This window comes from Penicillium hispanicum (genome assembly GCF_028827665.1).
Source record: "Penicillium hispanicum strain IBT 35686 chromosome Unknown utg000004l_segment0_segment0, whole genome shotgun sequence".
NCBI lineage: Eukaryota > Fungi > Ascomycota > Eurotiomycetes > Eurotiales > Aspergillaceae > Penicillium > Penicillium hispanicum.
In genome coordinates, this window is record NW_026623196.1 from 2,673,487 (window position 1) to 2,696,643 (window position 23,157).

The 23,157-nt window shown below is 52.9% G+C and overlaps 9 protein-coding genes across 9 annotated transcripts; 5 read left to right on the plus strand and 4 right to left on the minus strand.

The window, feature by feature from the left end:
* Nucleotides 1-778: 778 nt before the first annotated feature.
* Nucleotides 779-1,546, plus strand: N7459_004783 (uncharacterized protein; the record flags this gene model as incomplete). Its single annotated transcript, XM_056943967.1, has 1 exon — nucleotides 779-1,546. The coding sequence occupies one exon, from the start codon at nucleotides 779-781 to the stop codon at nucleotides 1,544-1,546; it is 768 nt and encodes a 255-aa protein (XP_056800850.1).
* Nucleotides 1,547-4,544: 2,998 nt separating this feature from the next.
* On the plus strand, nucleotides 4,545-5,009 carry N7459_004784 (ATP synthase subunit C family protein; the record flags this gene model as incomplete). The annotated part of the gene is made up of 1 exon (XM_056943968.1): nucleotides 4,545-5,009. The coding sequence occupies one exon, from the start codon at nucleotides 4,545-4,547 to the stop codon at nucleotides 5,007-5,009; it is 465 nt and encodes a 154-aa protein (XP_056800851.1).
* Nucleotides 5,010-6,874: 1,865 nt separating this feature from the next.
* Nucleotides 6,875-8,106, minus strand: N7459_004785 (malate dehydrogenase; the record flags this gene model as incomplete). Its single annotated transcript, XM_056943969.1, has 5 exons — nucleotides 6,875-7,227; nucleotides 7,288-7,633; nucleotides 7,698-7,708; nucleotides 7,774-7,972; nucleotides 8,038-8,106. The coding sequence occupies 5 exons, from the start codon at nucleotides 8,104-8,106 to the stop codon at nucleotides 6,875-6,877; spliced, it is 978 nt and encodes a 325-aa protein (XP_056800852.1).
* Nucleotides 8,107-9,112: 1,006 nt separating this feature from the next.
* N7459_004786 (D-mandelate dehydrogenase-like dehydrogenase) lies at nucleotides 9,113-10,258 on the minus strand (the record flags this gene model as incomplete). The annotated part of the gene is made up of 3 exons (XM_056943970.1): nucleotides 9,113-9,846; nucleotides 9,914-9,989; nucleotides 10,070-10,258. 3 exons carry the CDS (start codon nucleotides 10,256-10,258, stop codon nucleotides 9,113-9,115), a joined length of 999 nt encoding a protein of 332 aa, XP_056800853.1.
* A 655-nt stretch (nucleotides 10,259-10,913) lies between these two features.
* On the plus strand, nucleotides 10,914-12,458 carry N7459_004787 (general substrate transporter; the record flags this gene model as incomplete). Its single annotated transcript, XM_056943971.1, has 1 exon — nucleotides 10,914-12,458. One exon carries the CDS (start codon nucleotides 10,914-10,916, stop codon nucleotides 12,456-12,458), a length of 1,545 nt encoding a protein of 514 aa, XP_056800854.1.
* A 1,638-nt stretch (nucleotides 12,459-14,096) lies between these two features.
* On the plus strand, nucleotides 14,097-14,987 carry N7459_004788 (P-loop containing nucleoside triphosphate hydrolase protein; the record flags this gene model as incomplete). The annotated part of the gene is made up of 1 exon (XM_056943972.1): nucleotides 14,097-14,987. One exon carries the CDS (start codon nucleotides 14,097-14,099, stop codon nucleotides 14,985-14,987), a length of 891 nt encoding a protein of 296 aa, XP_056800855.1.
* Nucleotides 14,988-15,885: 898 nt separating this feature from the next.
* On the plus strand, nucleotides 15,886-17,134 carry N7459_004789 (isocitrate/isopropylmalate dehydrogenase family protein; the record flags this gene model as incomplete). The annotated part of the gene is made up of 3 exons (XM_056943973.1): nucleotides 15,886-15,948; nucleotides 15,998-16,187; nucleotides 16,284-17,134. 3 exons carry the CDS (start codon nucleotides 15,886-15,888, stop codon nucleotides 17,132-17,134), a joined length of 1,104 nt encoding a protein of 367 aa, XP_056800856.1.
* A 1,418-nt stretch (nucleotides 17,135-18,552) lies between these two features.
* Nucleotides 18,553-19,427, minus strand: N7459_004790 (xyloglucan-specific endo-beta-1-4-glucanase A; the record flags this gene model as incomplete). The annotated part of the gene is made up of 2 exons (XM_056943974.1): nucleotides 18,553-18,964; nucleotides 19,033-19,427. 2 exons carry the CDS (start codon nucleotides 19,425-19,427, stop codon nucleotides 18,553-18,555), a joined length of 807 nt encoding a protein of 268 aa, XP_056800857.1.
* A 1,123-nt stretch (nucleotides 19,428-20,550) lies between these two features.
* N7459_004791 (acyl-CoA desaturase) lies at nucleotides 20,551-21,989 on the minus strand (the record flags this gene model as incomplete). The annotated part of the gene is made up of 4 exons (XM_056943975.1): nucleotides 20,551-21,045; nucleotides 21,108-21,194; nucleotides 21,247-21,667; nucleotides 21,739-21,989. 4 exons carry the CDS (start codon nucleotides 21,987-21,989, stop codon nucleotides 20,551-20,553), a joined length of 1,254 nt encoding a protein of 417 aa, XP_056800858.1.
* Nucleotides 21,990-23,157: the final 1,168 nt, after the last annotated feature.

Here is a 23,157-nt window from a genome sequence, read left to right on the forward strand (position 1 = left end):
GCCATCTGTCACCGAAGTGAACAAGCATGCTTCTGGAGGCAATTCTGCGAAAAGGATTCCGTCCCAACATGCTCGAGGGGAACTAGCCAGCGTGGTCATCCCCAGTCCTGGGTATATGCGATGGGGTTCGCTGAGCGGAGCTGGCGCCTCACTCCCCTGAATCAGTCGAATCGCTTCTCGACCCAGGGGGCCGACTATCCATATAAATAGTCACTAGCCACGATGCATCACAGTCGAGTTTCATTTTCTCTCTGCTGCATTCTGATCATCAACAGTCTTCGGATATTTTCGTTTGGTAGTTCTTTCTTATTTTCCTTTTTTTGTCTCCTTTCTTTTCTTTTTGTGTCGTGCTCCCTGGATGGTTCGTCTGGCACAAACCGCATTCGGCGTATCCGCATAATCCGCACTGCAACGACACTTCTCAACTGCATCATCTCCCACCAATTTCGTCGCCAGGGCAGGAACAGAGAGATTCATTTTATCAACTCCCTCGTTTTCCCCAGCCTGGCTCACTAGGCTCCCGATCGACCCCAAATCGTGGATCAAATGCTGTGAACGCCTCCCCCTGGTATCTCGGTCACCCACCCCCGTGTCTCTGATGAGCTGCGGAGACATCAGAGTCAATTCCTTGCCATTGGAAACCAATTCCAGCCTCCCATTGAGTCCATTGCTGCGGGGCTTTCCCATCGACGATTCAATCGGCTTCGGCCCGTTCATCTAGTAGACAACACTGGGAACCGCAGCGTCGGGACTGTGGAATTCCCCAGCCCACGCGAACATGCCTCTAGATGGCTCCTCATTCACGGCCTTGAACCTCCCGCCCACCTTTGCCCTGCCACGCTGCATGGAATACTTCACCCTGACGGCCGGCCCGAACACGGATCTATGGCGCAAACCGCCCAACGGCGACACCTCCACCGCACCCATCGTCTTCACCTCCCTCCGCCACCCATTCGTCGTGGCCGAGGTCACCGTCAGCGCGGACTGGGAGATGGAATGGGATCAAGGCGGGCTCGTCATCTTCGCCGGCGCGGCGCCGCAATCCTTCTCGTCGGATGCGCCGGCCCTCGCGGCAGGACGCCGCCTTGGACCCCGGCCGCCGTGCAAATGGGTCAAAGCGGGCATGGAGTTCTCGTCGGGCACGGTGAACGCGTCCTCGGTCAGCGCCACCGCCGACGGGGCAGACTGGTGCCTCTCGCCGCTGGTACAGTCCAGCCAAGCGCCGGCGGTGCAATCGTTGCGCATCAAGCTCGAGCGCATCGGCCACGCGCTCTGGATCTGGTACCAGGTGCCCTCGGCCTCGCCGTATGCGCTGACGCCCGGCGCGGTCGGGAGCACGTGGAAGAAGCTGCGCGAGGTGACGTGGTTCTTCTACGGCGTCGAGGATAAGTTCGTCCACGTGGGCGTGTATGCCAGTCGGCCGACGAATCTCGCGCGCGGCGAGACGATGTGGGATGCCATGCACGGATTGACGCTGAACCGTTCATCTGCGACGGGCTCCGAGGATGGGTTGGTCGTGGAGTTTGAAGATCTGGAAATCTTCTAGCGGTTCTTCGTTGAACGGGGATGTTTCTTTGCACTTATTATTTCCCCAGTTTCCTTTCCCCTTTCCCCTTTCCCCTTCTGGCTGTTGCCCCGTGTCTTTAATCTGTTCCCTCAGCGTTCGAGCAAGCGAGTCTTGTGGCATGAATCGGAGTCGACGTTTGCTTTGGTTGATATGGCCCGAATCCCATTTCCGTCGGTACATCTTTTAATATCGATGATTATCTGTTGATACACCTTGGAATTATTCGATCTTCTAATTGGATATCTTTTCTTGATTGCATGAAGTACCCGTGGACGGGGCATTGCACACCGCGAGGGACGTTTGACCCAGACAAGTTGGCGACTAGAGATTGTCGACTCCTCGGCAATCGACTTGGTTATCGCAGATTCAGCGTGAGCGCCGCCGATGACTGCATATCATAGTCAGCGCTGAGTCGAGCCAGAAAGTCGTATAGTGCAACGTAACACGGTCTAGCGGGACCCGCGTGGGAAGATATACCTAGGTATTCTGCCCTAAGAATAGTTTTATCGGGTGGTTTCATCGCACTGCGTAACTACCACAACTACCTACAGAAGCCAATTGAGAAATCCCAAGCATCGGCTGACGAAAAGTGTGCAGCCCAGAATAGCATCACGAGAGGCGCGCTATGCCCGTTGGGTGGAAGTGGATCTCACGAGAACGAGATCTGGGGAAAGCTCACCTCCAGAGGGCGAAGTATTAAATAATCATAGGTGGCACTCCTGCCGGCGAACTAGTTGATTTGGTGCTTATAGGGGGACAATCCCCGTTGTGGCTTTGGGAAGCATCCAGGGCGAGCCCAGGGAACCCATTTCATCGACCACGCCGGGTATCTGCCTACGTGTGAACATACTACGGTGTCGGCCGGTGCCTGTGGACAGCTCCAAATTGCATCTCGCCGGTCTGCTGAGACCACCGCATCCATGTCCAAGGCTTCCCCTTTACCGCGTGAAGTCCAGCCGAGCGTCCGCCTGTATCATCGCTGCTCGGACGCTCGTCTTGAAATCTCTCCACTGGAGCGTCGTTTCCAAAGAAACGCGCTCCCAACACACCGTCTGTACGGTGCAAGGCCCCCGTTGCTGGAACGACGTGAAATTACCGTGAATTGCAGTTGTTCTGCCCCCGGCGCGTCTGGGGGATTTCAAGACCGCTGGTACTGGACACGACGCTGATACTGGTTCCCCCTGTATTGCGAATGGGGCGTCTCAGAAGGCTCCACTGGGCCCATTGAGTGGATGCAGTCGTCACCAAACAGGAGGGCGGATCCGGTGTGGTGTGGACAGCTGGTGACAACGACGGGTGTATAGGATACCATGGAGGACTGGGGTACGCTGCTGGTGCTAGAGCACTGCCGGCTAGAGCGATGTATATTGTAGACAGATTTGTACGAAGGTATTTAGTCGCAGGTCAATTGCCTGAAACTCCCGATCCCAGCATGACTTCACAGCGGGTCATCGTCGAGTGGTAACTTACCGACAATACACTTCTCCCTAAAACTCCCGAGACTCGGCCAATGGACGTACGGAGCGGTATTGCACAATACCCGCAACGCAGCAAGACTCCCTGTGAAAGACATCGGACCGCTGCAAGGGCGGTAATATTACTGCGTCGATATACATCTCATACATACATCGATACACAGTATCTTCCGGAATGACCCTGAATCGAGCTGGTGTGGGTCCCGCCAAGCCCTGCGAGTCTCTGCGATCAGCCGCGCTGGTGTGGCCGTGCCTTGGAATGCGCAGAGCCGCTCCCTTCGCCCAGGGGGTCTGGGGAGCTATATAAGCCCTTCCGGTCCTAGTATACAGGGGAGGGAAATGTCGCTGGGACGGGCCGAATGTATCGCGATGGGTAGTGAGTGCGCGGACTCTGGGCTGGGGGGAACCGGCGAGGCAGTCAGATTCGGGCGTGGATGGTCGGGTCGTGGCGGGTCGGAATCCAGTAAAGCAAAAAGAAAAGCCAGCCGGGTGGAGGCCGAGGCGAAACGCACTCGGCGTATTTGTTGCGTTTGCTTTACGGTACAGCCAATTCCAAGTATTCATAGTGCTCTTGCTTAATTTTACCCACAGTGGACAGCTTCTCACCAGCAACATCTATAAAAGCTCGCCCGAGCCCGCGGGGATTCAAGAGCAAGGGAAGAGGAAATGGACACGCAGGCAGGTCGGGTTCCGGATCCGCCCAAAATTACCGTGTCCTGAATCCATCACTCGGTGTGTGCATTCCAGGAGGAAAGGACGCATCTCCACCGGGACCCTCTTCCTGCTCCCCTTCATCCGGCTGTCCAGTCAACAGGCGTCGTTGGTGGAGCTGGAATCCGACTCGGCCCGGTTTGGGCGGCGCCGGGAAGGACACCAGAAGCCTAGCCTGGGTTCGTGAGGCCCGAGAGCGATGTGATTGGTGGTGAGCAATGTGGGTGGGTGGATCGCCCCATGCAATGGGAAACGGATGACGATCCCCTGCAGGAAGGGCGAAACGGAGCATCCTCAGATGGTGGTTGGGATACATATCCCCTCGTCCCCTTCCCTTAGTCCCCCTCGCTCCTACTGTATGATCCGTCGCATCCAGAGACATGCAGGGGAGATATCGATAGGCCATCCCGCAGGTCCAATTCGACCTGGCTACGGTCCAGGTGGAACCACAAAGAAATATACGTCCATGGGTACTAGGAATACCCGATGGAATCAATAATGTACTGTAGTCCATACAGTAACAATGACACGCACCGCGCATTCCACGTATACCGCAATACACAGCGTACTCGAAATACTCGAGTAGGGCTCGCCTTTCCACACGCGCGCACTAGCCTCGACTGGCAGGCGGACGGGCGAAAATTTGGCCGGGGAGTATTTATGTCTGTGCCGGCCGTCTTCCGTAGTTTCCCAGCTTTTTCTCCCTGAAAAGTTCCCCTTTCCCACTCCATCCATCCAACTCCTCTTTCCCTCCCCCCTCCGGATCTCTCGATCTCCCAAAAACTCTCACAATGGCCTCCCGTGTCTTCACTCAGCGCCTGGCTACCGCCATGGCCCAGTCCGCCAAGGTCGCCCGCCCCGCTGCTCGCGTCAACCTGAACGCTGCCACCAAGCGCACCTTCACCCAGAAGGCCCCGGCCACCACCTTCCAGGCCCCCAAGCGCGTCGCTTCGCCCACTCTCCTCCAGGCCAACGCCCGCCAGGCTTTCCAGCACGCCGCTCGCCGCCAGTACTCCTCCGAGGTCGCCACCGCCATGGTTGAGGTCTCCAAGAACCTTGGTATGGGTTCCGCTGCCATCGGTCTCGGTGGTGCCGGTATCGGTATCGGTCTCGTCTTCGCCGCTCTGCTCTTGAGTGTCTCCCGCAACCCTGCTCTCCGTGGCCAGCTCTTCTCCTACGCCATTCTGGGTTTCGCTTTCGTCGAGGCCATGGGTCTGTTCGACCTGATGGTTGCTATGATGTGCAAGTACGTCTAAGCGTTTGAATCGGAGGCTTTGAGGAACGAAAGAACAATCAACACCACCCGATGACCCATCCTCCCTGCGAGCGGGTGGCATCGCTTCTCGGTTGTTGCTTTCTTTTGTCCGCCGGGGAGGGTATTTGGTCGTGATGTATTACCATGTACTACTTTTCAGCGTCATCTACAACACCTATTTCTTTCTGTACATATAGAGTCTATATGGCCCACCCATCCCAACGTCCAACGAGCCAAACCAAAACTCTGTGTGTTGAGTCTGCCGGCCGTATCATGTCTTCGTATCCCGTAGTTTCCGATCCCTGCGATCTGTCTAGCTCCGTCCATCATCCGAGTGCACCGGCTCGATCGAGCTCTGCAAGCTGGAGCTTGGAGCTCCAGCGTATCCATAAACAGCTCTGCTCGCCTTCGGGCCTTCGCTCCGAGCTAGATGTGCCCGGGGAAGCACCGCAACGTGTAATCTTCCACGGCCGCTCGCTGCCCAACACCGCGGCATTGGCGGCCAATGCCTCACCAGCCGATCCACCAGACCCTATTCTATCGATCGCCCTCTCTCGCGATGACTTTTCGAGCGAATAGCTAGCGGCCTCGCGGTGGCCCCGGCATCCCCCAACGCAAAACTCGCAGCTCCGGAGCTCGGCAATCGCCTCCCGCGGCCGTCCGGCTGACTCAGCTCGCGTCACATCAACGAGCACTCTGAGCTACACATTCGGATGAAATATGTCACAAATGGGTATTATATTTTGATGGCTTGATTGGGGTTTGGTGAAAGACCTGGTGGTGGTTGGGTTCTTCACTGCCGGGGTTGGGCTGGTGGCGTGGAAATGCCGCTGCTTTATATATCACACTAGATCATATGCTAACACCTTGACGGGCGTGGGATAGTTGATTTGTATGCAAATCTTAGACAATCCTCAGCCCTATATATAGGCATGTTAGCTTAATGGATCCTCCAATACCATTTGCCTGGCCCAGAAATTGCACTGGCTCCCACCAGGTACGGCTTCATTCTAGTTCAATCAACCTGGCCACCGTCCCAGCACCCCCAAGTCGTGCTGAAGGCGCATTGTATTCTTCGGGCTGATCAGCGAAAATGATGACTTTTGTCTCCCTAGACTGAAGGAAGGGAAAGAGTATCTTTATGTTCGATGCCGGATCCCCACGGATCCATGAATGAATCGTGACCGAATCGTGATAGGGTTCCCCTTAGGAATCCCCGGATCCTTCCCATGTACTCCGTAACATCTGAAATCGGTATTTAATAACTCGATAACTGACGGGCGCATTCCATCGCCAAATTTCTATTATATATATGAGCAGGGCTAGAGTGCACTAATTATGGAAATTCCCCTGGCATCTCCCCAGAAGTCTTCGGAGCTCGGCGTAATAGTGAGGCCATTCTTATCCACCGCTATTACAACTAGAATCTATGGATCTATGAAATCGACGCCAAGGGGCCGCTTTTGACGCCCGAAACGGCCACTGTTCCACCCCTGACTTTTAAGGTGCTGCTCGAGGGACACCCCAGTATCCCAATTGGGAAAGACTGTGCTTTGTATTACCTAAGCAGTATCAGCCAATCTGGGAATGTTACATAGTACGGTCTATCTAAAACGACCAGATGGTTCCTAGATAGGACATTTTGAGTAAGATTATCTCCTGGGCTGCTCAATGCCATGTTTTAGTATGACCTGTTACCACGTACAATTGAATTTATACCCTGAGATTCTGCTTAAGAGGTACTTCAAGTGCCTCGGAAGATAAAAGATTTTCAAAAAAGCGAGCCTATTGCAAGGTTCTGCCTATCTCAGGACTATTCTGCAGTTCCGGGATAATGCCCAACGTTGTTCTAGACTCAGGCCAAACTCATTTCGACATGAATGACAATCCCGTGGCAATATTCTTTTTCAAGTCATCAATGGCGACATGAAGAAGCTTGGTCTCGTTGTCAGAGATCTTGCCAATGGGGAGTGCCTTGAGCGCTCCTGCCTTGCCCAATTCGATCTTGACAGCGAAGAAGTCAACGCCGAGCTCAGCGGCGATCTCTTTACCACCAGGAATACCTGGCAGATAAACATAGGCCTCTTCTGTCACAGACTCGCCGTTCTTGGCCTTCAAGATCGCCTGGACGAAACGGAAACCAGCGTATGCCATGCATGTGGTGGCACTGCCAGCACCTTGCTTGCTTTTGACGATTTCATCGCCACCGAACTGGACACCTGTTTGACTAGTCAATCAAGTTTTCCAGGGTGGTAGTTTGGACACGGCAAAATACTCACGGTGGATGACATTTGCCAGCACTTCTTCACTCAGACGCACTGGGGGCTCAGCTTGGCTATATAGAGGTAGGATCGTGGCACCGCTATGGCCACCAATCACTGGGACCTTGAAAGACCTGGGACTGGCCCCATTCCCAATGGCATGTGCAGCAAAGGTAGAAGCCCGAACGACGTCCAAGGTGGTGACACCAAAGAGGCGGGTAGGCTCAAAAATGCCCGCCTTCTTCAAGGTCTCAGCTGCGATGGGAAGGGTTGAATTGACTGGGTTGGTAACGACACAGCATGTTGCGCCAGGGCATGTTGCAGCAACCTCTGTAAAAATATCACGGATAATGCTAGCGTTAGTCTATGCGAGCGTCAGTCCCTTTCTTGAAGTACATGTGTGGCAAGATGCTGAATATGAGGCCCACCTTGAACAAATCTAAACTCGGTTACCAGTCAGCGGAAGGAATTTGGAACATGGAGTGTCTTAGGGCGAGTACTTACCGTCTCTTGTCATGCCCGGTTTTCTAGCAATGCCAGCAGTGACAACGACCACATCGGCAGCGGTCAGAGCCTTCTTGAGACCAGAGTCCTCGGCAAGATAGCCGCTAACCTTGGCCCTTGTATCAATGTGCATCAAGTCGGTGGCAATACCAGGCACATGGACCAGGTCGTATAGGGAGATCTCGTCAAAGAGATCGCTCTTCAAGAAAATGGTTCAGCTCAATCCTGGTGGGTAATCGGCCAGTCTATTCACAGGGTACTGACCGTTTTGCACAGCAGACTGAGAGGGGTACCAATCTGGCCAGCGGCCCCGATGAGTGCAATCTTCGGCATATTGACAAATGTAACGTATTCCGGTATGTAAGAAATAGCAAGTTGGACAGTTGCTATTCCAAGAAACCTGGGTAGATTATGAAGCTTTTTAAGGTCGCCTGCTGCTACGTAATTAATTCACGGACAATATGATATCCTCGTCTGCCCCATTTCGCTCCCCGTATCTGGACAGGCTTCCATGTGGTGGCGATGCGGTACAAAGTTTAGCCAGAACACTTTCGGTCTGCCCAGCTTGCCATCTATTTCTTGTAGACCGGTAGGGGGAGGGAATAGCCTAAACTATGTCCCGCCGTCGATTGTCCCGGTGTCAATTTATCCCAGGACTAATGCAAATGAGATCAGACTTCGCCGTTGGTTGGAGAAAAGAACAGGCAATGATCCACGTTGATAGGGTCTAAGGCTGGTCTACTGCGAATAGCAGAGCGACCTACCATTCAAACGAAAAGGTTTTGGTGCGGATGCTGGTAAGGCCGGAAAACTATGTTCCATACAAAAGAAGTAGGTTAGGAACCGGCAGCCTCAATGGTAAATTTGTAGTTGATGGTGCGTTGCCTGATATTGGAGGCAGTCCTATGGCGGATAGCTGCAGTTCGGTCTCTCTCTCTCTCTCTCTCTCTCTCTCTCCGGTCTCTTCCCTAGTATATTCTGCTCCTACGAGTTAATCCCGATACATCAATATTTAATTCAGTTCTCTCCTTTTTTTCTTTTTTCTTTTCTCGGCGTTTCCCGTCGCATCTCACATTCCATCGAGACTCTCACACCAAACGCCATTTGGGGGTCTGCCCCCAAAGCTTGGAATGGAATTGAAGTTGATGAATTTCCGTGTCAAGCCTAATGTAGTAACCTCCCCAAGACCGAGCATTGTTCTGTGGAAAATGATGGAGATATTTCTGCAAAATCCAAACCAATGATTTCTCAGCCGACAGTTTCGACGTCAAGGAATGATCTAATCTAATCCAGTTATGTATAGCCAAAGACATGTGAGACAGTTGGTTTGCGTCGCCGTTCAGCAAAGACCCTGGTGCTCAGGAACAGGCGACAAGAGAGGCTCGCCCACGATGGCTCGCCGTGCGTTCTCCATTGCCCACGTCTCCATCTTGGCTAGCGTCTCAGTCGTGTGAGTTCCCACATGGGGGACCATCAGCGCGCGTGGATTTTTCAGGAGCTTCTCGTTTATTTCGGGCTCTAGTTCATAGACATCCAAGCCAACGGCACCGACATGGTTGTTCGCCAGTGCCTCGGCCATCGCAGCTTCGTTGATGATCGCCCCACGAGCGGTATTGATAATCACTACACCAGGCTTCATTCGGGCGATTTCCGCTGCACCGAGCAGATACTTCGTATTTGCATTCAGGGGCACATTGACGCTGATAATGGCACTCTCCTCGAGCAGCTTTTCGAATGTGACATACTCGGCTCCCGCAGCCTTTTCAGCAGATAGAGGGTTGCGATTGTGGTAAACCGTCCGCAAGCCGAAGGGATCGCAGCGCGATTTGATAGCACGGCCGATCCGGCCCATGCCCAGGATACCGAGAGTTTTGCCCTGGGGGTCATGGCCGAAGTCGACGCCAGTCTTGAAACTTCCGGCGCGAAGCGCCAACATGGCAGGATTCAGTTGCCGCAAAGCACCGAGTAGGAGAAACACGGCGAGATCAGCGGTTGCGTCCGTGACGGGATCGGGAGCATTGGTCACAATGATGCCCTTGTCGGTGCATGCCTTGGTATCGATCGGGTCGTATCCTTTTCAAGTATTAGTCGAGGTATTGACGCGACACTGGCTACTTTTCCGAGCTGAGGATCGACATACCGGCCCCGTTGTGACAGATGTATTTGCAGCTTGGCGGCAACTGGTCGATGAATTCCTTATCGAATTTACCTGCGACCTACGGTCCAGCCATGTCAGCCCATACAGTATCCAAATCGAGATGGGACTGTATCGGATCTGGGCTTGTGAGTAACTCACGGCACCACTGGCAGACGTTCGGTAGATGGCAAAGATGTTCTGGTACTTGTCTCGAAGATCCTTGAAGAACTCATCCCTGCTCTTACTGGTAACCACTTCCGTATGGGCAACGTCTTGCAGCTTTGCGTAGAAGCTACCAGCGTGCTTGACGGGGTTGAAGAATAACACGAATGGCTTAGAGGTTGTCATCTTGTCAACTTGATATCGAGACAATGTTGCGCGTATTGCCGTTGTATCCACGATTTCTTCGGGAATCTCGGGGATATTTAATCTCAGCTAGGAGGAAAAGACGGCCTCGCATCTGGCAGTTCCATCCATTCCAGCTGTCGCAAGAGAAGTTGTGAAAATGGGTCCCCATCGGCATTGCGGCAGAACTCACGCCTAAATGTCATCCCGCCCCAACTTGTCCCACTCATGGGATTCTTTGAAGGGTTTAGCCGCAGGCGTAGGGATTATAGAATGCCACTGAACTAATTTCCCCGCAAAAGCCATCCTGGGGAAGTCATTCGGCAGGGACGACGCAGTATGCGGGGAGAAGTGGGCCGCTCAATGCTTGCCTGGCACAAGCTTACGCATTCCGAGTCAAATCCAACATTGGAAAGCCGTCTTTGTAGAATAGGTCTGTTGCCCCTTAAAATGTCCACCCCTTTCCCGAGCTGCTTTCCTCCCTTCCCCGGAACGCTTCTCCTTTTCAGTCTCTGGGCCATTTGAGTGCTCTGTCACATTCAAGACTGGAGATCTTCCGGGCCTTGAGCTTCGCAATCACCCTGAATCATCTGATTATCAATGTTCAGGGCATAGCCTTGCAGAATTGCTACAATATTCGAACCAAACACCAACGGCAATGGGCCTGATGGACCTCACGGGTACTGGGCTAGCCAGAGCCCGGGTATGCCTCATAGTTGTCCCTTCGTTCTTGCTATTCGGCTACAACCAGTCAAATATCGGTGGCCTTCTCGACTATCCGTCTTTCATCAAATATTTCCCAGACATTGATACCAGCAATACCGCCGGGGCTCTCAAGGCCAATAATGCCAAGGCTCAAGGAACGGTCATCGCCATTTACACCGTCGGCTGTCTCATTGGCGCTCTTGGCATGACGCAGATTGGTAACAGAATTGGCCGTCGCAAGTCTCTAATCACGGCCGCTGCCATCGCAGCTATCGGTCAAATCCTCCAGAGTTCTTCATTCGGCCTCGGTCAGCTGGTTGTCGGCCGTATCGTCTCTGGGATTGGCAACGGTGGGGTCAATGCTGTCGTGCCTGTGTGGCAGAGTGAATGCACAGCACCCAGAAGCCGTGGCAAAAATGTGGTCATAATCGGTATCTTTATCTCTTCCGGCATTGCGGCTGCTGGTTGGGTGAATGTGGGCTTCTCGTTTCTTCAAACCAACGAGATCTCCTGGCGTTTCCCTCTCGCCTTGCCGATTCTGTTCACTCTGATGATTATGGCCTTTACGCTCCTTTTCCCCGAGTCTCCCCGCTGGCTGATCAGTAAGGGCCGATTGGAAGAAGCCCACGCTGCTATGCGGAAACTCTCCAGCGATGACACCATCGACGACGCAAATATTCGTTCGCAAATCCATGATATCTCCAGCCTTCTCCAGCAAGGCTCGCAATCCGAGCGTGGCTTTCTTGATCTGGTCAAACCCGGAGACCAGAGACTGTTCTACCGGATGTGTTTGGCTATCGGCATCAACTTTTGCGCCCAGATGACTGGCGCGAATTTCATTTCCTATTACGGTTCCACGATCTTCAAGGAGTCTCTTGGTCTTGCCGAGAAGAAAGCCGCGTTGTTGAATGCAGGTGTTTTGACTTGGAAAATATTTGCCGCCATATCTGCCTACCTGTCCGTGGACCGCTTTGGTCGTAAGCCCCTATTCATTATCGCCTGCCTTGGGATGGGGCTTTCAATGGCTGCTCTGGCTGGGTGTGTCTGGGCCATCGAGTACCGCTACACTTTTGGTGCCTCTGTTGCGGCTACTTTCTTCCTCTTTTGCTTTATGACCTTCTTTCCACTTGGATTCCTGGGTGCCAATTTCCTCTACAGCGCAGAGATTGCGCCACAGGACCTGCGCATTCATCTTGCGGCCATTGGGACCGCGACCCATTGGCTTTTCAACTTTGTCATAGTGGAGATTACCCCCATTGCGTTTCTCACCATCAAATGGCGGTACTATATCGTTTACGCCGTCATTGGGGTCAGCGCCGCTGCTATGGTCTACTTTTTCTTCCCCGAAACCAATGGCCGCTCGCTGGAGGAAATGGACAACTTGTTCTCGTGTCCTGACCACTGGTGGCAAGTCCCTGGTTATGCTCGAGCAGAAAGGACAGAGAAAGTAGAAGCACCGCTCACCAAGACAACTGTGGCACACATTGAGAGGGTTTAGAAAGGTGCATATGGTGCAAGGACAAACGCGTCGTGGGATATTGCTCGCCACCTTTCGCGAAGGATGTTTGGATATTTGTCTCTTTCCGCTTGAATCTCAAACTTGTCTGTTTATTTCCTTCTCTTTACAAACAATGAACATAGTAAAAGACTTTCAAAGATCCTAAGGCTCTGTTTTCTTGGTGTCTGCAAGCGGATTGTCAAATCGTCCTATTTAGGCTGCTTCATATTAAAGAGTATCCATCCGCGGCTGCCTGAGGTTTGCAGACCGTCGTTCTGCCATGTAGATAGCCTGCGCTCTCTCTTTCTCTTTCTCTCTCTCTCTCTCTCTCTGCCAGATCAGGATTTTCCACCTACTCCAATGTCTCCCCCATCTTCATCACCATCATCCTTGGGAATCCTTTCTGCAGGACTTGAATTTCAAACCCGGTAATTTGATTTTCACCACAAGAATTCTTTCTGGAATGGAATCGGAATGAAAGGCCTCAATGCCTGGTCATTCTCATCCACCCAGCCGGACTGTGGGTGTTGCAAGCTGCTTTCTCCTGTACCGAGTTCGCTACTTTGAGTACATGAGATTCTGTCCACATCAACCAGGGTGGGTGAAAGCCCGACGGATGACTCCTGAAACGCATTTTGACCTTCTGGGGCCTCTGTGTTTTGTGGCTCGAGTTGACTTGGCCGCGGTGGAGGATGTGGTTGATGACCTGGATCCCAGGATGACGCGGTGGGTGAAGATGACTGACTATTCCTTTGCCAAGCACGGATTTTCTCAAGATTCGTCAGAGGGAAGGTTTGCCAAAGGTGTGAGTTCCAACTTTCCCCGGGATCTCCTACATCACTATCACGAGTCTCGGTTGGCTGAAGTGTATGCAGGATTTGCTCATCAGATACTTCTGCCAGCAGCCTGCGAAGAAAGTCTTCCGTCATGGTCAGACGTGCCTCAAGGGAGCGTGCATAATGTTTGGGGGGTCCTCTTTTCCCCGCGGTCAGTCTTTGGCCCTTCGTCCCTTTGGCGGACAATACTTGACCCCGATTGGTATAGGCCAACCTACCTTTTCATTTGCCTCGGCCAGTCACAGCGTAGGCGCGAAGATTTGCACTCGGCACATGTCGGTCTGTGGCACATCACAAGGACAACAATTTAGTGTCATTCAAGTCTCGGAGCAACAAACGTGCTGAGGTTACCTATCCCCGCTACACTTCAACGAAGCTTTGTAAGTAGGCTTTCTCAGGAATCAAGACCAAGTGTTTGGTGGTGACTCACCTTCCTCTTCTTGGAACGACATGCAGCGCATGCGACGCTGATACGCAGCGAGTTGCCCGTGGCTGCACCGGAACCATTCATGATTATGGTTGCTTCTGATCCAAGCAGACTCTTGAAGGGCTTTCTTTTAACCACCATGTGCTCCCGGTTTTGTTGGGGAGACAAAAGCAAGACTACAAAATCCGCACAGGCGAGTTCCCCGGGCGGGCAAACAATCTGCCGATATCCCTCGATGAGATCGGCCGGTGGGTATTACCGGCGGCCAGTTTACTTCAATAGGAATCTGTGCCCTTGATCTCGATTTCGGTGTTCAAAGACCAAGTCCAAGATTGTCGTCATACACATTTCCATTGAGCCACTTGGCATTCTCCAATGGGGAGCGCTGCTGATCAGAAATCTACGCTGAATTGCGTCATCGACTTTGTGCTTCCCCTTATCCATCAGCACTTACAGCATCGACGACTTGACAAAGATCATCCTAACCGACCATTCTTTCTGGCCATCTCTGGTACTCAAGGAAGCGGCAAGAGTACTCTGGCATCTGCTTTATGTGATGTCTTGAGGCGGCAGAAGCCTTGTCTTCAGGTTGCCTCTGTGTCAATCGATGATTTCTACCTGAAGAAAGACGATCTCGATGACCTTTCTCATGCCTTCCCTGGTAACAAGCTAGTTTCCGTGAGAGGGCCACCAGGCACGCATGACGTTCGTCTCGCTGCGCAAACCATGGAGGCTTTGGCCGCAGACCCCACATCCTCTGGCAGACCATCGGTCACAATCCCGAGGTATGACAAAAGTGCATTTGATGGCCGCGGTGACCGGCTGCCACCCAGTGAGTGGGAAGTCATCCAAACTCCGGTGGATGTAGTCATTCTTGAGGGATGGTGTCTTGGCTTTCAGCGTTTGCCCGAGGACAAGCTGGAGGAAGCTATCGCAGAGGCGAGACGCAACGGCCAAGCGGACAAACCAGTGGGAGGTCCATCTGGCCGTGCGATACTCCTCCAACACCCTCCAGAGCATTTGTGCCAGATGAACGAGGCACTACGAGGATATACACCAGGCCTGGGAGTGACGGCTTTCACGGATAAGATCAACTGGGACGCATTCATCCATCTCGACACTGCCGACTTGCAAAATGTCTATAAGTGGCGTTGGGAGCAGGAGGCGAAGCTGAGGGCCGCGACAGGAAGTGGTATGAGTAAGGAACAGGTGGAAAAGTTCAGTGCGTTCACTCCCACCCAAACTTCCGCTCCTATCACCCCCTAACTAACCTCTCCGAGTTGGGTAGTTGATCACTATATGCCTTCCTACTATCTTTACATTGAGTCTCTGCGGAAAGGTGTTGTCTCCAAAGGGAGACAGCTGAGATTAATCCTTGACAATCAAAGAACCGCCACCCAGGTTCAAGTGTTATAGTCACACAGCCCATTGAGAGATTCCGAGGCATAGCCCAATTCTATAAATTCCACAAATATTGCAAGGAGCTGGGCTCACTTCGAGCGATTCCTGTAATATTTGATACGATCTCCCAGCCCTTGGCCTGTTCCTTACCAATGCATTTGACCACTACACTGTACTACGTGGACATTCCAGGCGCAACTGACTTGCATTCAATTCATTACTAAGATATGAAACCAACACCGAATACTCTGATCTAATTTCATAGTCGGATAACATTCTCATGGTCCGTAACCGTTAGCCTCGGAGGAATAAGCGGCCTTACATCTCCCACGATCGCCTCACGCTATCCCCACCCTAGCGTATCTGACCGCAGCAGACTTGTGGCAATGACATCTGGAGGGGCGCGTCGGCTACGTATGCGTTTGAAACATGACCCCGAATAATCAGCAAGGCAAGATGAAGCACCTGGGGCTGATGGTTGAGGCGCGGCGGAGCTTGCGGTAGATACTTCAGCCGCGGATAGTTGTCTGCGGCCCGGATTTCTACCGGGTTCTCGGTATGCCATGATGTCCTTCGACTCCCCCAACCACCATGAAGTTTAACCGCCGCTGTGCTCCACACCTCATGGGCACTTGGGTCACGGAGCATATATGTTACCGCATCACCTGCCTGTTTGAATCAAGACTTGTCAATCTCATCGCCGGTTGAACCTTCTGCTGCACATCAGACAGATATCCTCCCCGAAGTATCGAATTGCGACACAATGACTGCCAACGGGGTTCGCAACTATAAAATTGCCAGCATAGGGGCAGATGGCATCGGTCCGGTAAGCTGAGCAGCATTTTCCAGATATCCTTTGCTCACATTTGTATCAGGAGGTGGTGAATGCTACAATCGATGTCCTGAAGGCGTTGCAGGAGACATTGCAGACCTTCGCCCTCGAATTCACTGAGCTTGACTGGGGGACTGCACGGTATAAGAAGACCGGAAGGTATATGCCCGAGGACGGACTGGATATCCTCAAGAAATTCGATGCTGGACTCTTCGGGGCTGTGGGGGCACCGGGTATGCTTTCCCCTGTTTCCCCCGTTCTTGACCAGCATTACCTAGGTCCCAAGGAGACCCCCCCCCCCTGCTGAAGACTTCCTCTCTCCGACCTAGATGTTCCCGATCATATCTCACTGTGGCAACTCCTCTTAGCCATTCGTGGCCCAATGCAGCTATGGGCCAATGTCCGACCGGTGAAAAACTTCCCGAATGTACCTTCACCTCTGTCTGGCGTGAAGGACGGTGATATTGATTGGGTGATGGTTCGCGAGAATAGCGAGGGAGAGTACTGCGGTCAGGGTGGACGTACCCACCGCGGACAGCCCTGGGAGGCCGCAACTGAACTGTCGATCTTCACACGCGTGGGCGTCGAGCGCATCATGCGGTTTGCTTTTGACGTGGCACGTAGTCGTCCACGTAAGCTACTTACGGTTGTCACCAAGAGCAATGCTATGCGCAATGGCATGGTCCTCTGGGATGAAGTGGCCTGCGAAGTGGCCGCGGACTACCCGGACGTCAAATGGGACAAAGTCCTTGTCGATGCCATGACGGTTCGCATGGTCAACAACCCTAAGTCTCTCGACACAATTGTGGGCACCAACTTGCACATGGATATCATGTCCGACCTAGCGGCAGCTCTTGGTGGTTCGATTGGCATCGCCCCTTCCAGCAACCTCGATCCAACCCGCAAAAACCCGTCCCTGTTCGAGCCTGTCCACGGAAGTGCCTTTGACATTACCGGCAAGGGAATTGCTAATCCGGTCGCGACGCTCTGGTCGGCCTCTGAGATGCTGCAGTGGATTGGAGAGAAGCAGGCAGCTGACGTCTTGCTTCAAGCCACCCAAGAGACATGCAGCCTGGGCATCTGCACCCCAGATCTTGGCGGGAAACATAATACCAAGGAAGTGGCGGAGGCAGTTATTGCTCAAATCAAAAAGATTGCTGGCAGTAATACACGTATATAGCTACATCTTGATCATATTTGTTTGAGCAATGTATCCACATGGAACTAGTCAAGAACGAAGCTTTGTCCCGTTTCCAGGCGAACTATAAAGTATTCTGGCAGGAATCGTTAAACGCTCTCGAATTGAAATGTTCCCCGGCTGCCCGCTCTAGCAATCGATGCTCTCTGTACCGTTCTTCCTACAGGCGGGGGTATATCTGGGCTCTAGATTTTTACGGCATAGAAGGACAATTCGATTGGCTGCTAAGACAATACCGGGGAACGACGCTAGTAAGGGCATTACTTGACCACCCTGATATGCCTCGCCTCCCTATGCTAACTCTAGTGCCCGTTGAAACCTGCTTTCGAGTCTACTTATTCCCGGCAGAATAATTAGCGGTACTAAGAGTGGTCAAATACCTGTAATGTAAATGTCTTCGACACCGCGACATCCATAGACGACCCGCCCTTCGCCCTTTCTCGCTTTCTCTTTTCTTTTTTCCCGTTCCAGGGCCTATATAGTGTCATATATGGGTCAGCGCTGCGGGAGTCCAGATTCCACCATCCATCTGCACTCAAACGATGGCCACCACTTCTTCCACTCTGCCGAGCGAGGGCTCTTCCAACATTCCACAAGAGACGGGTTCGTTACGCCGTGTGACATATGGGAAATCCGAGTTTATCGGCAGCTCCAGTGGGATCTTCTTTGTCAACGCTGTGCGGCGAGCCTTTCATAAAGAAATATCACGACCGACAAGCATCTCTCCCGAGACCATAGATGTCTCGCCTGAAGAATGCATATTGCCAAACAATGAGAATCCGTCTAGGGATCGCAGTGACTCTGCAGCGAGCCCAATCCAGCCCAATCTTTCCTACGGCCTGCTATTCCACCCGAGCTTGGGCGTCCAAACCTCAACTGCAGACTCCCAATGGTTTCACGGGTTAAAATCAGCCAAAATGACCCTTAGTGAATGAGCGCAGTGACTGCGCTAAATATTGTGCTGGCGCTACCATCCCGAGCACGAAATGTAATTGGCTATGGAATTTCATCCAATTGCGACTCTTGCGTTGATTGTGTCCCGATCAACACCCGACTCTATCTTAGCTGCTCCGATGGGACGATCCAGATCAACCCCAATCCTCCACCCACACTTCGGGCCCACCGTCTCAGGGACTCGCTTATGGCCAGAGCATGCTGACTACTGTATGCAGGGTAAGGACCTGAGAAGTTTGGGGCCAAGCTGGTTTGAGAACCGTGGCTGCTGAGATCGCCCCGGTCAAAAGGGGCCACTGGCGCGCGGGGGCCATACATCCGAAGGGTTACACGCTAAAAACGAGGGTGTCCAGGATGGCTATGCTCTCGCATTCAATATTAAATCAAGTATACAGGTCGGTTATCCAATCCCATGTAAAACAGTTGTCCCCCCATCGCCCAATCGCTCAGTTGGTCTTCATGCTGAGCGTATAGGGAGACACCGTGAACCACGCATTCGACCCCGTGAACGGCTCGGTGCCTGCACCAATGGTCTGAAGGTAGTAGCTCGCAGGAACCACGCTCGGAAACGTGGCCGTGAGGTAGTTGAAGAAATGCTTGATGTCGCCCGAGAAATGGTGGTACGTCGACGGGGCCAGGAAACTGAACACCGTCCAGTACTCGTTGGTGCCCTGCCACACCTGCCAGTTGATGCCATCGATCTGGACGGTGGCAACTGGGCTGCCAATCGGGGTTGCACCGCCGTAGGCAGCCAGCCAGATCATCACCTCGACCTTCTGGTCGGCCTGGGAGGTGGAATCCACGGCCGAGAGGAACGCGTCGTAGGAGACATCGCCCTTGTCAATTTGCCCGGAGTACCTGGGAACACAATGAGCCTTCGTCCGTCGTCGTCGACGAGGGCCAATGTCGCAGGGGGGAACACTTACGTCCAGTTCCAAGACGTGGGCATGCTGGTGATGGTGCTCAGCTGCGTCGGTCCGCCGTTGAGGACGGCGTTGGCATAGCTCTTCACATAGTCATCGCCGCCCTCCCAGGTCCATGCACTCTGCCAGGCAATCCATCCTTTGCCGGCCGCGTCGAGGTACGTGGTCTGATCACCCCCGGTGGCATATTTCTCACCCCACGGGTTGTTGTACAGCGTGAAGCTCTCGGTGGAGGCAATCTGGTTCCCGTGGATCGTCGAAATCGCGGCGCGAGGTACAACATCCACCTTGGACGCAAGACCAGCCCGGGATCGCGATGCGGACGGTGCTGCCTGAGTCACGGTTGCAGCCAGTGCAACCAGTAACGCAGTGAATCCGAATCGGATGGGAGACATCATTGCGCAATGAAAGAATCAACAGACCGACAGATGAACGCGGAACGAAAAGAGTGCGCAACGAGAGCTTGGGGAAGGGCCGTCATTTCTAGGGAGAAGGGAAACGGGCCCTAGTTATATTAGAAGGATCAATCGTGACGGGCGAGCCAGATTGGGGCCATGATCCAAGGCCGGACATCGTGTAAGACGATCGGAGGCCTTGAATCATTGAGTTTGGCCCTTTCCCGTCGAACAGTCTGAGAGATTTTCTATCTCGATAAGCGACTATCGCGAATAAGCACGAGTCATATCGGTGCGAGGATAAGGCTGACCCAAATTGAAGACTTCTGGCGCAGTTTGGAACCGCGCAGTTCTGAATCGACCACCATCGACCACGAGTGGACTGCGTGGATTGGGGGCCGAAGGAATCGGGAATTCAGACGCTTCCCGGAGACCGATGCCCTTCTAGGCATGGCGAGAGATGGTGGCGCTTGTGAAGATCATGGCTGCTGCAACCGTAAGCAGTAATAACGACGCTGGCCCTGAATTTCTCCATCGACCCGATCTGCCCCTTTTCTCGAGTTCACTACATAACTAACTAGTTAGTTAATTAACGGGCTCTTGACGTCTATGCATTGGTTTGTTTGATTCTATCAGTTATTCCAGAGTTATTTATTCCTGAAGTCATTATACCAATTCTCATGCAGATTTCCACGGGTCCCTTGGGCATAACCCTCCATACCGAATACACTACTTGGCCAGCTGCGTAGTAAATCTCCCTGCTGGACTAGTCGGTGCGGCACTCCAAATATAAACTGCATAGAAATCAGTTCTGGCTGAAGCATCGATTGCAAAGCCCGATCCTTGGCCGCCTAAGATGCGAAGTTACTACACTCTCGCCATCTACCTGAATCCTGCAGAAATCGCGCACCTACGGAATTTCCCCGGCATGTGTCGACTTGAAAGACCCTCTCTAGGTATTTCTTGCGATGTTGAACGATCTAAGATGGAATGTATAGTCGCACCATATATTTCAAATCCGTTTCTAGAACCGATCCAGTAGCCCTCTCCCAGCTGCTATCTACGATCCCGAGGATCTTGCTTGTATCTATTGCGACTAGCTAGACGAACGCTGACGGAGGATAGACTACGCAGTCTTGCCAGCAGTTCGCTTGCGCCAAATCTCCACCTCGCCACCACCCCGGACGACCCCGACTCGCATGGTCGAGAGCAGATTGTGGGCAGCATTCGAGTGGGCATAGACGCCACCGTTGAACATTGCAGTCGCGTCCTTGCCAACCGCCGACATAATGAGAGCCCTGCCACCGGGATGCTCCTTGACGAAATTGGTCACATCGTGAACGACACCGGCAATCACCACCAGAGCCTTGCCGCCGTGGGCATCCGCAAGGAAGTCGTCCCACTCGACGACGGGGAGTCGGTCCAGGGGAATCCCCCAGTCGAGCTTGGCTCGCTTCTGGTCCACCTTCTTTTGCAGCTGCTGCACGCGTCCTTTTTCAATCTCGTTGGCACGGAACTGCTTGAGATTCGACGCCAGTCCGAGCTGTTTCCACACCCAGATCGACCACTTGGTCGGATCGTACTGCCACCACTCGATCGCGTTCCGGTAGTCCGAGGGGAACTGCAGAAGAGTCCACGTCAGCAGTGTTGGAAGGCAGCTCCTGCGGGCAGATCGAAGTTTACCTCGTGGTGAAAGTTGTGGTATCCTTCGCCCAGCGTCACCAGCGCGGTGACGACGTGATCGCGCGGCGAGTTCCTGTCATCGAAGGGCTGACGAGGATCAGCCAAGGGGTCGAATGACGCGTCGTGTAGAGGGCCATACCTGCTCTCCCAGCCAGTGCGCGAGCGAGTTGACACAGAAGGTAGCTTGCTGGACAAACAGGAACCGCAGGATGCCAGCGTAGACCAAGCCGCCCTTCCAATCTCCCCATCCAAGACCGGCGACAGTCATCGGGAAGAGCATGCCAAAGGTCAGCATGAACATGCCATAGTGCTGATGCTGGCAGACCACGACCGGGTCGTCGTTCAAATCGGAGATGTCGGTGCGACCACGGTTCTTGGGGTTCTGCTTCAGGATCATCCACATGAAATGCGAGTACCAAATGCCTTTCAAAACGCTGTAGGGGTCTTTCTCCGTGTCGGTCCATCGATGATGAGCCCTGTGCTTGCTGCTCCACCAGTGAATAGAGCCTTGTACAGCGCCGCCGCCAACACAAGCAAGGAAGATTTTGAGAGGGAGAGATCTGGGACCGGGCCATGTCATCGCTGGACTCAATGAATTGTTGACTTGGATGGAGGTTGGAAAGAGACTCACGCTTCGTACGACCGATGAGCCCATAGTCGATGATATCCTGCAGTGATCCCAAGGCCAGTCCAGAAGTAGTAGACAACTGCCCAGATCGCCGTTGGAAGCTTCAAAGTAGTGGACAATGCCAACACGCATCCGAAGATGGGTACAATCAGGATCAGAGTCGTATTGATCCAATTGACACGACGGTGCCAATTAGCCCTCGTCATGGGCTGTTCGCTGATATGGCGCTTTGTAGATTTCAATTCGGTGGCCATGATTGTATTCAGAATCTCACGAAGCTGTCACTGGCTTGAAAAAGAAAATGATAATGATCTACTGGGACGAAGAAACAGCAACTCGACCGGAAGATAAAGGACCACTCATTTATGGATGACGTGGAACCTCCAGTAAAGGCAATACGACTACATCCTCACATACATAGAGTCAATCCGACAATGTGCCCAAGTGGTTGAGAATGTTGAATTGTTGGGATGTCAGACGTCGCGGATGTCAAAAAATGGTTCTTCCACTCGTTTCGCCCCAATGCCAGCGTTGCCAAGTACGTGTTGGGATGGCCCCGTTCCTCGACCGAGGCTCACTGCTCGAGCATGTGAATTCTAGTTCATAATAAACTATTTAAACTAAGAATCCCTAGTGGTTAGTAAGGCATGTCATGGCGAGAAACCAGCAGTGGAGCCGGGCTATACTAAACCAACCAATGGCTGTCAATCCGATCCTCGCATCTTTGTGACAACTCTTCACCCAAACGTCAGAACTATGTCCATGACTTCAACGGGGGTGTTCCGAGTTGACCTGAGGAGAAGGAGAAGGAGAAGCCAGCTGCGATGGCAGAGACTCTTGTCCCTGTATGAAGCCGGCAGCAGATGATTTCTACACTCAAAGATGGATTGGTGATGCAGCTAGCTTGAGGCTGCGCAGTAGTGTTCTTCAACTTTCATCGACAGAGTGCTGCATTTGATATGATGCTTGCTTTCCCTGAGGACCACATAGTTCTCATGTTCCTATTAAGGGGACAGGCGTCGAAACATGTACTACATGCATGAGGCTATACATCCCGCCTCAGCAAGTCGTCTAGCATGCAGCCGATCAGGCATAAAATTAACATCCTGTGTTTGAGCACTTTACCTTCAGTCCCTGGGGTGAAACCGAGAAAGGAATGGTCTAGGCTTATTGCCGATTGCCAGCCACGGCATCCTCCAGGGGTGCTTCCTACATCACCACATAATCCCCGATTACGAGGTCGGGCGCCCGGCCATCCTAGCGAGCAGCCCAGCCGATCTTCAGGATCCTGAAAGACCGAGAGCCGTTGCTATCTTGATTGGTTTGCATCGCAATTTTCTCTTCTAGACCAGTCGACAAGCGGTGAGGAGCGTGTCACAATCATGTACCTAGGTACTTTTGCAAGCAAGATGCCGTGAAAAA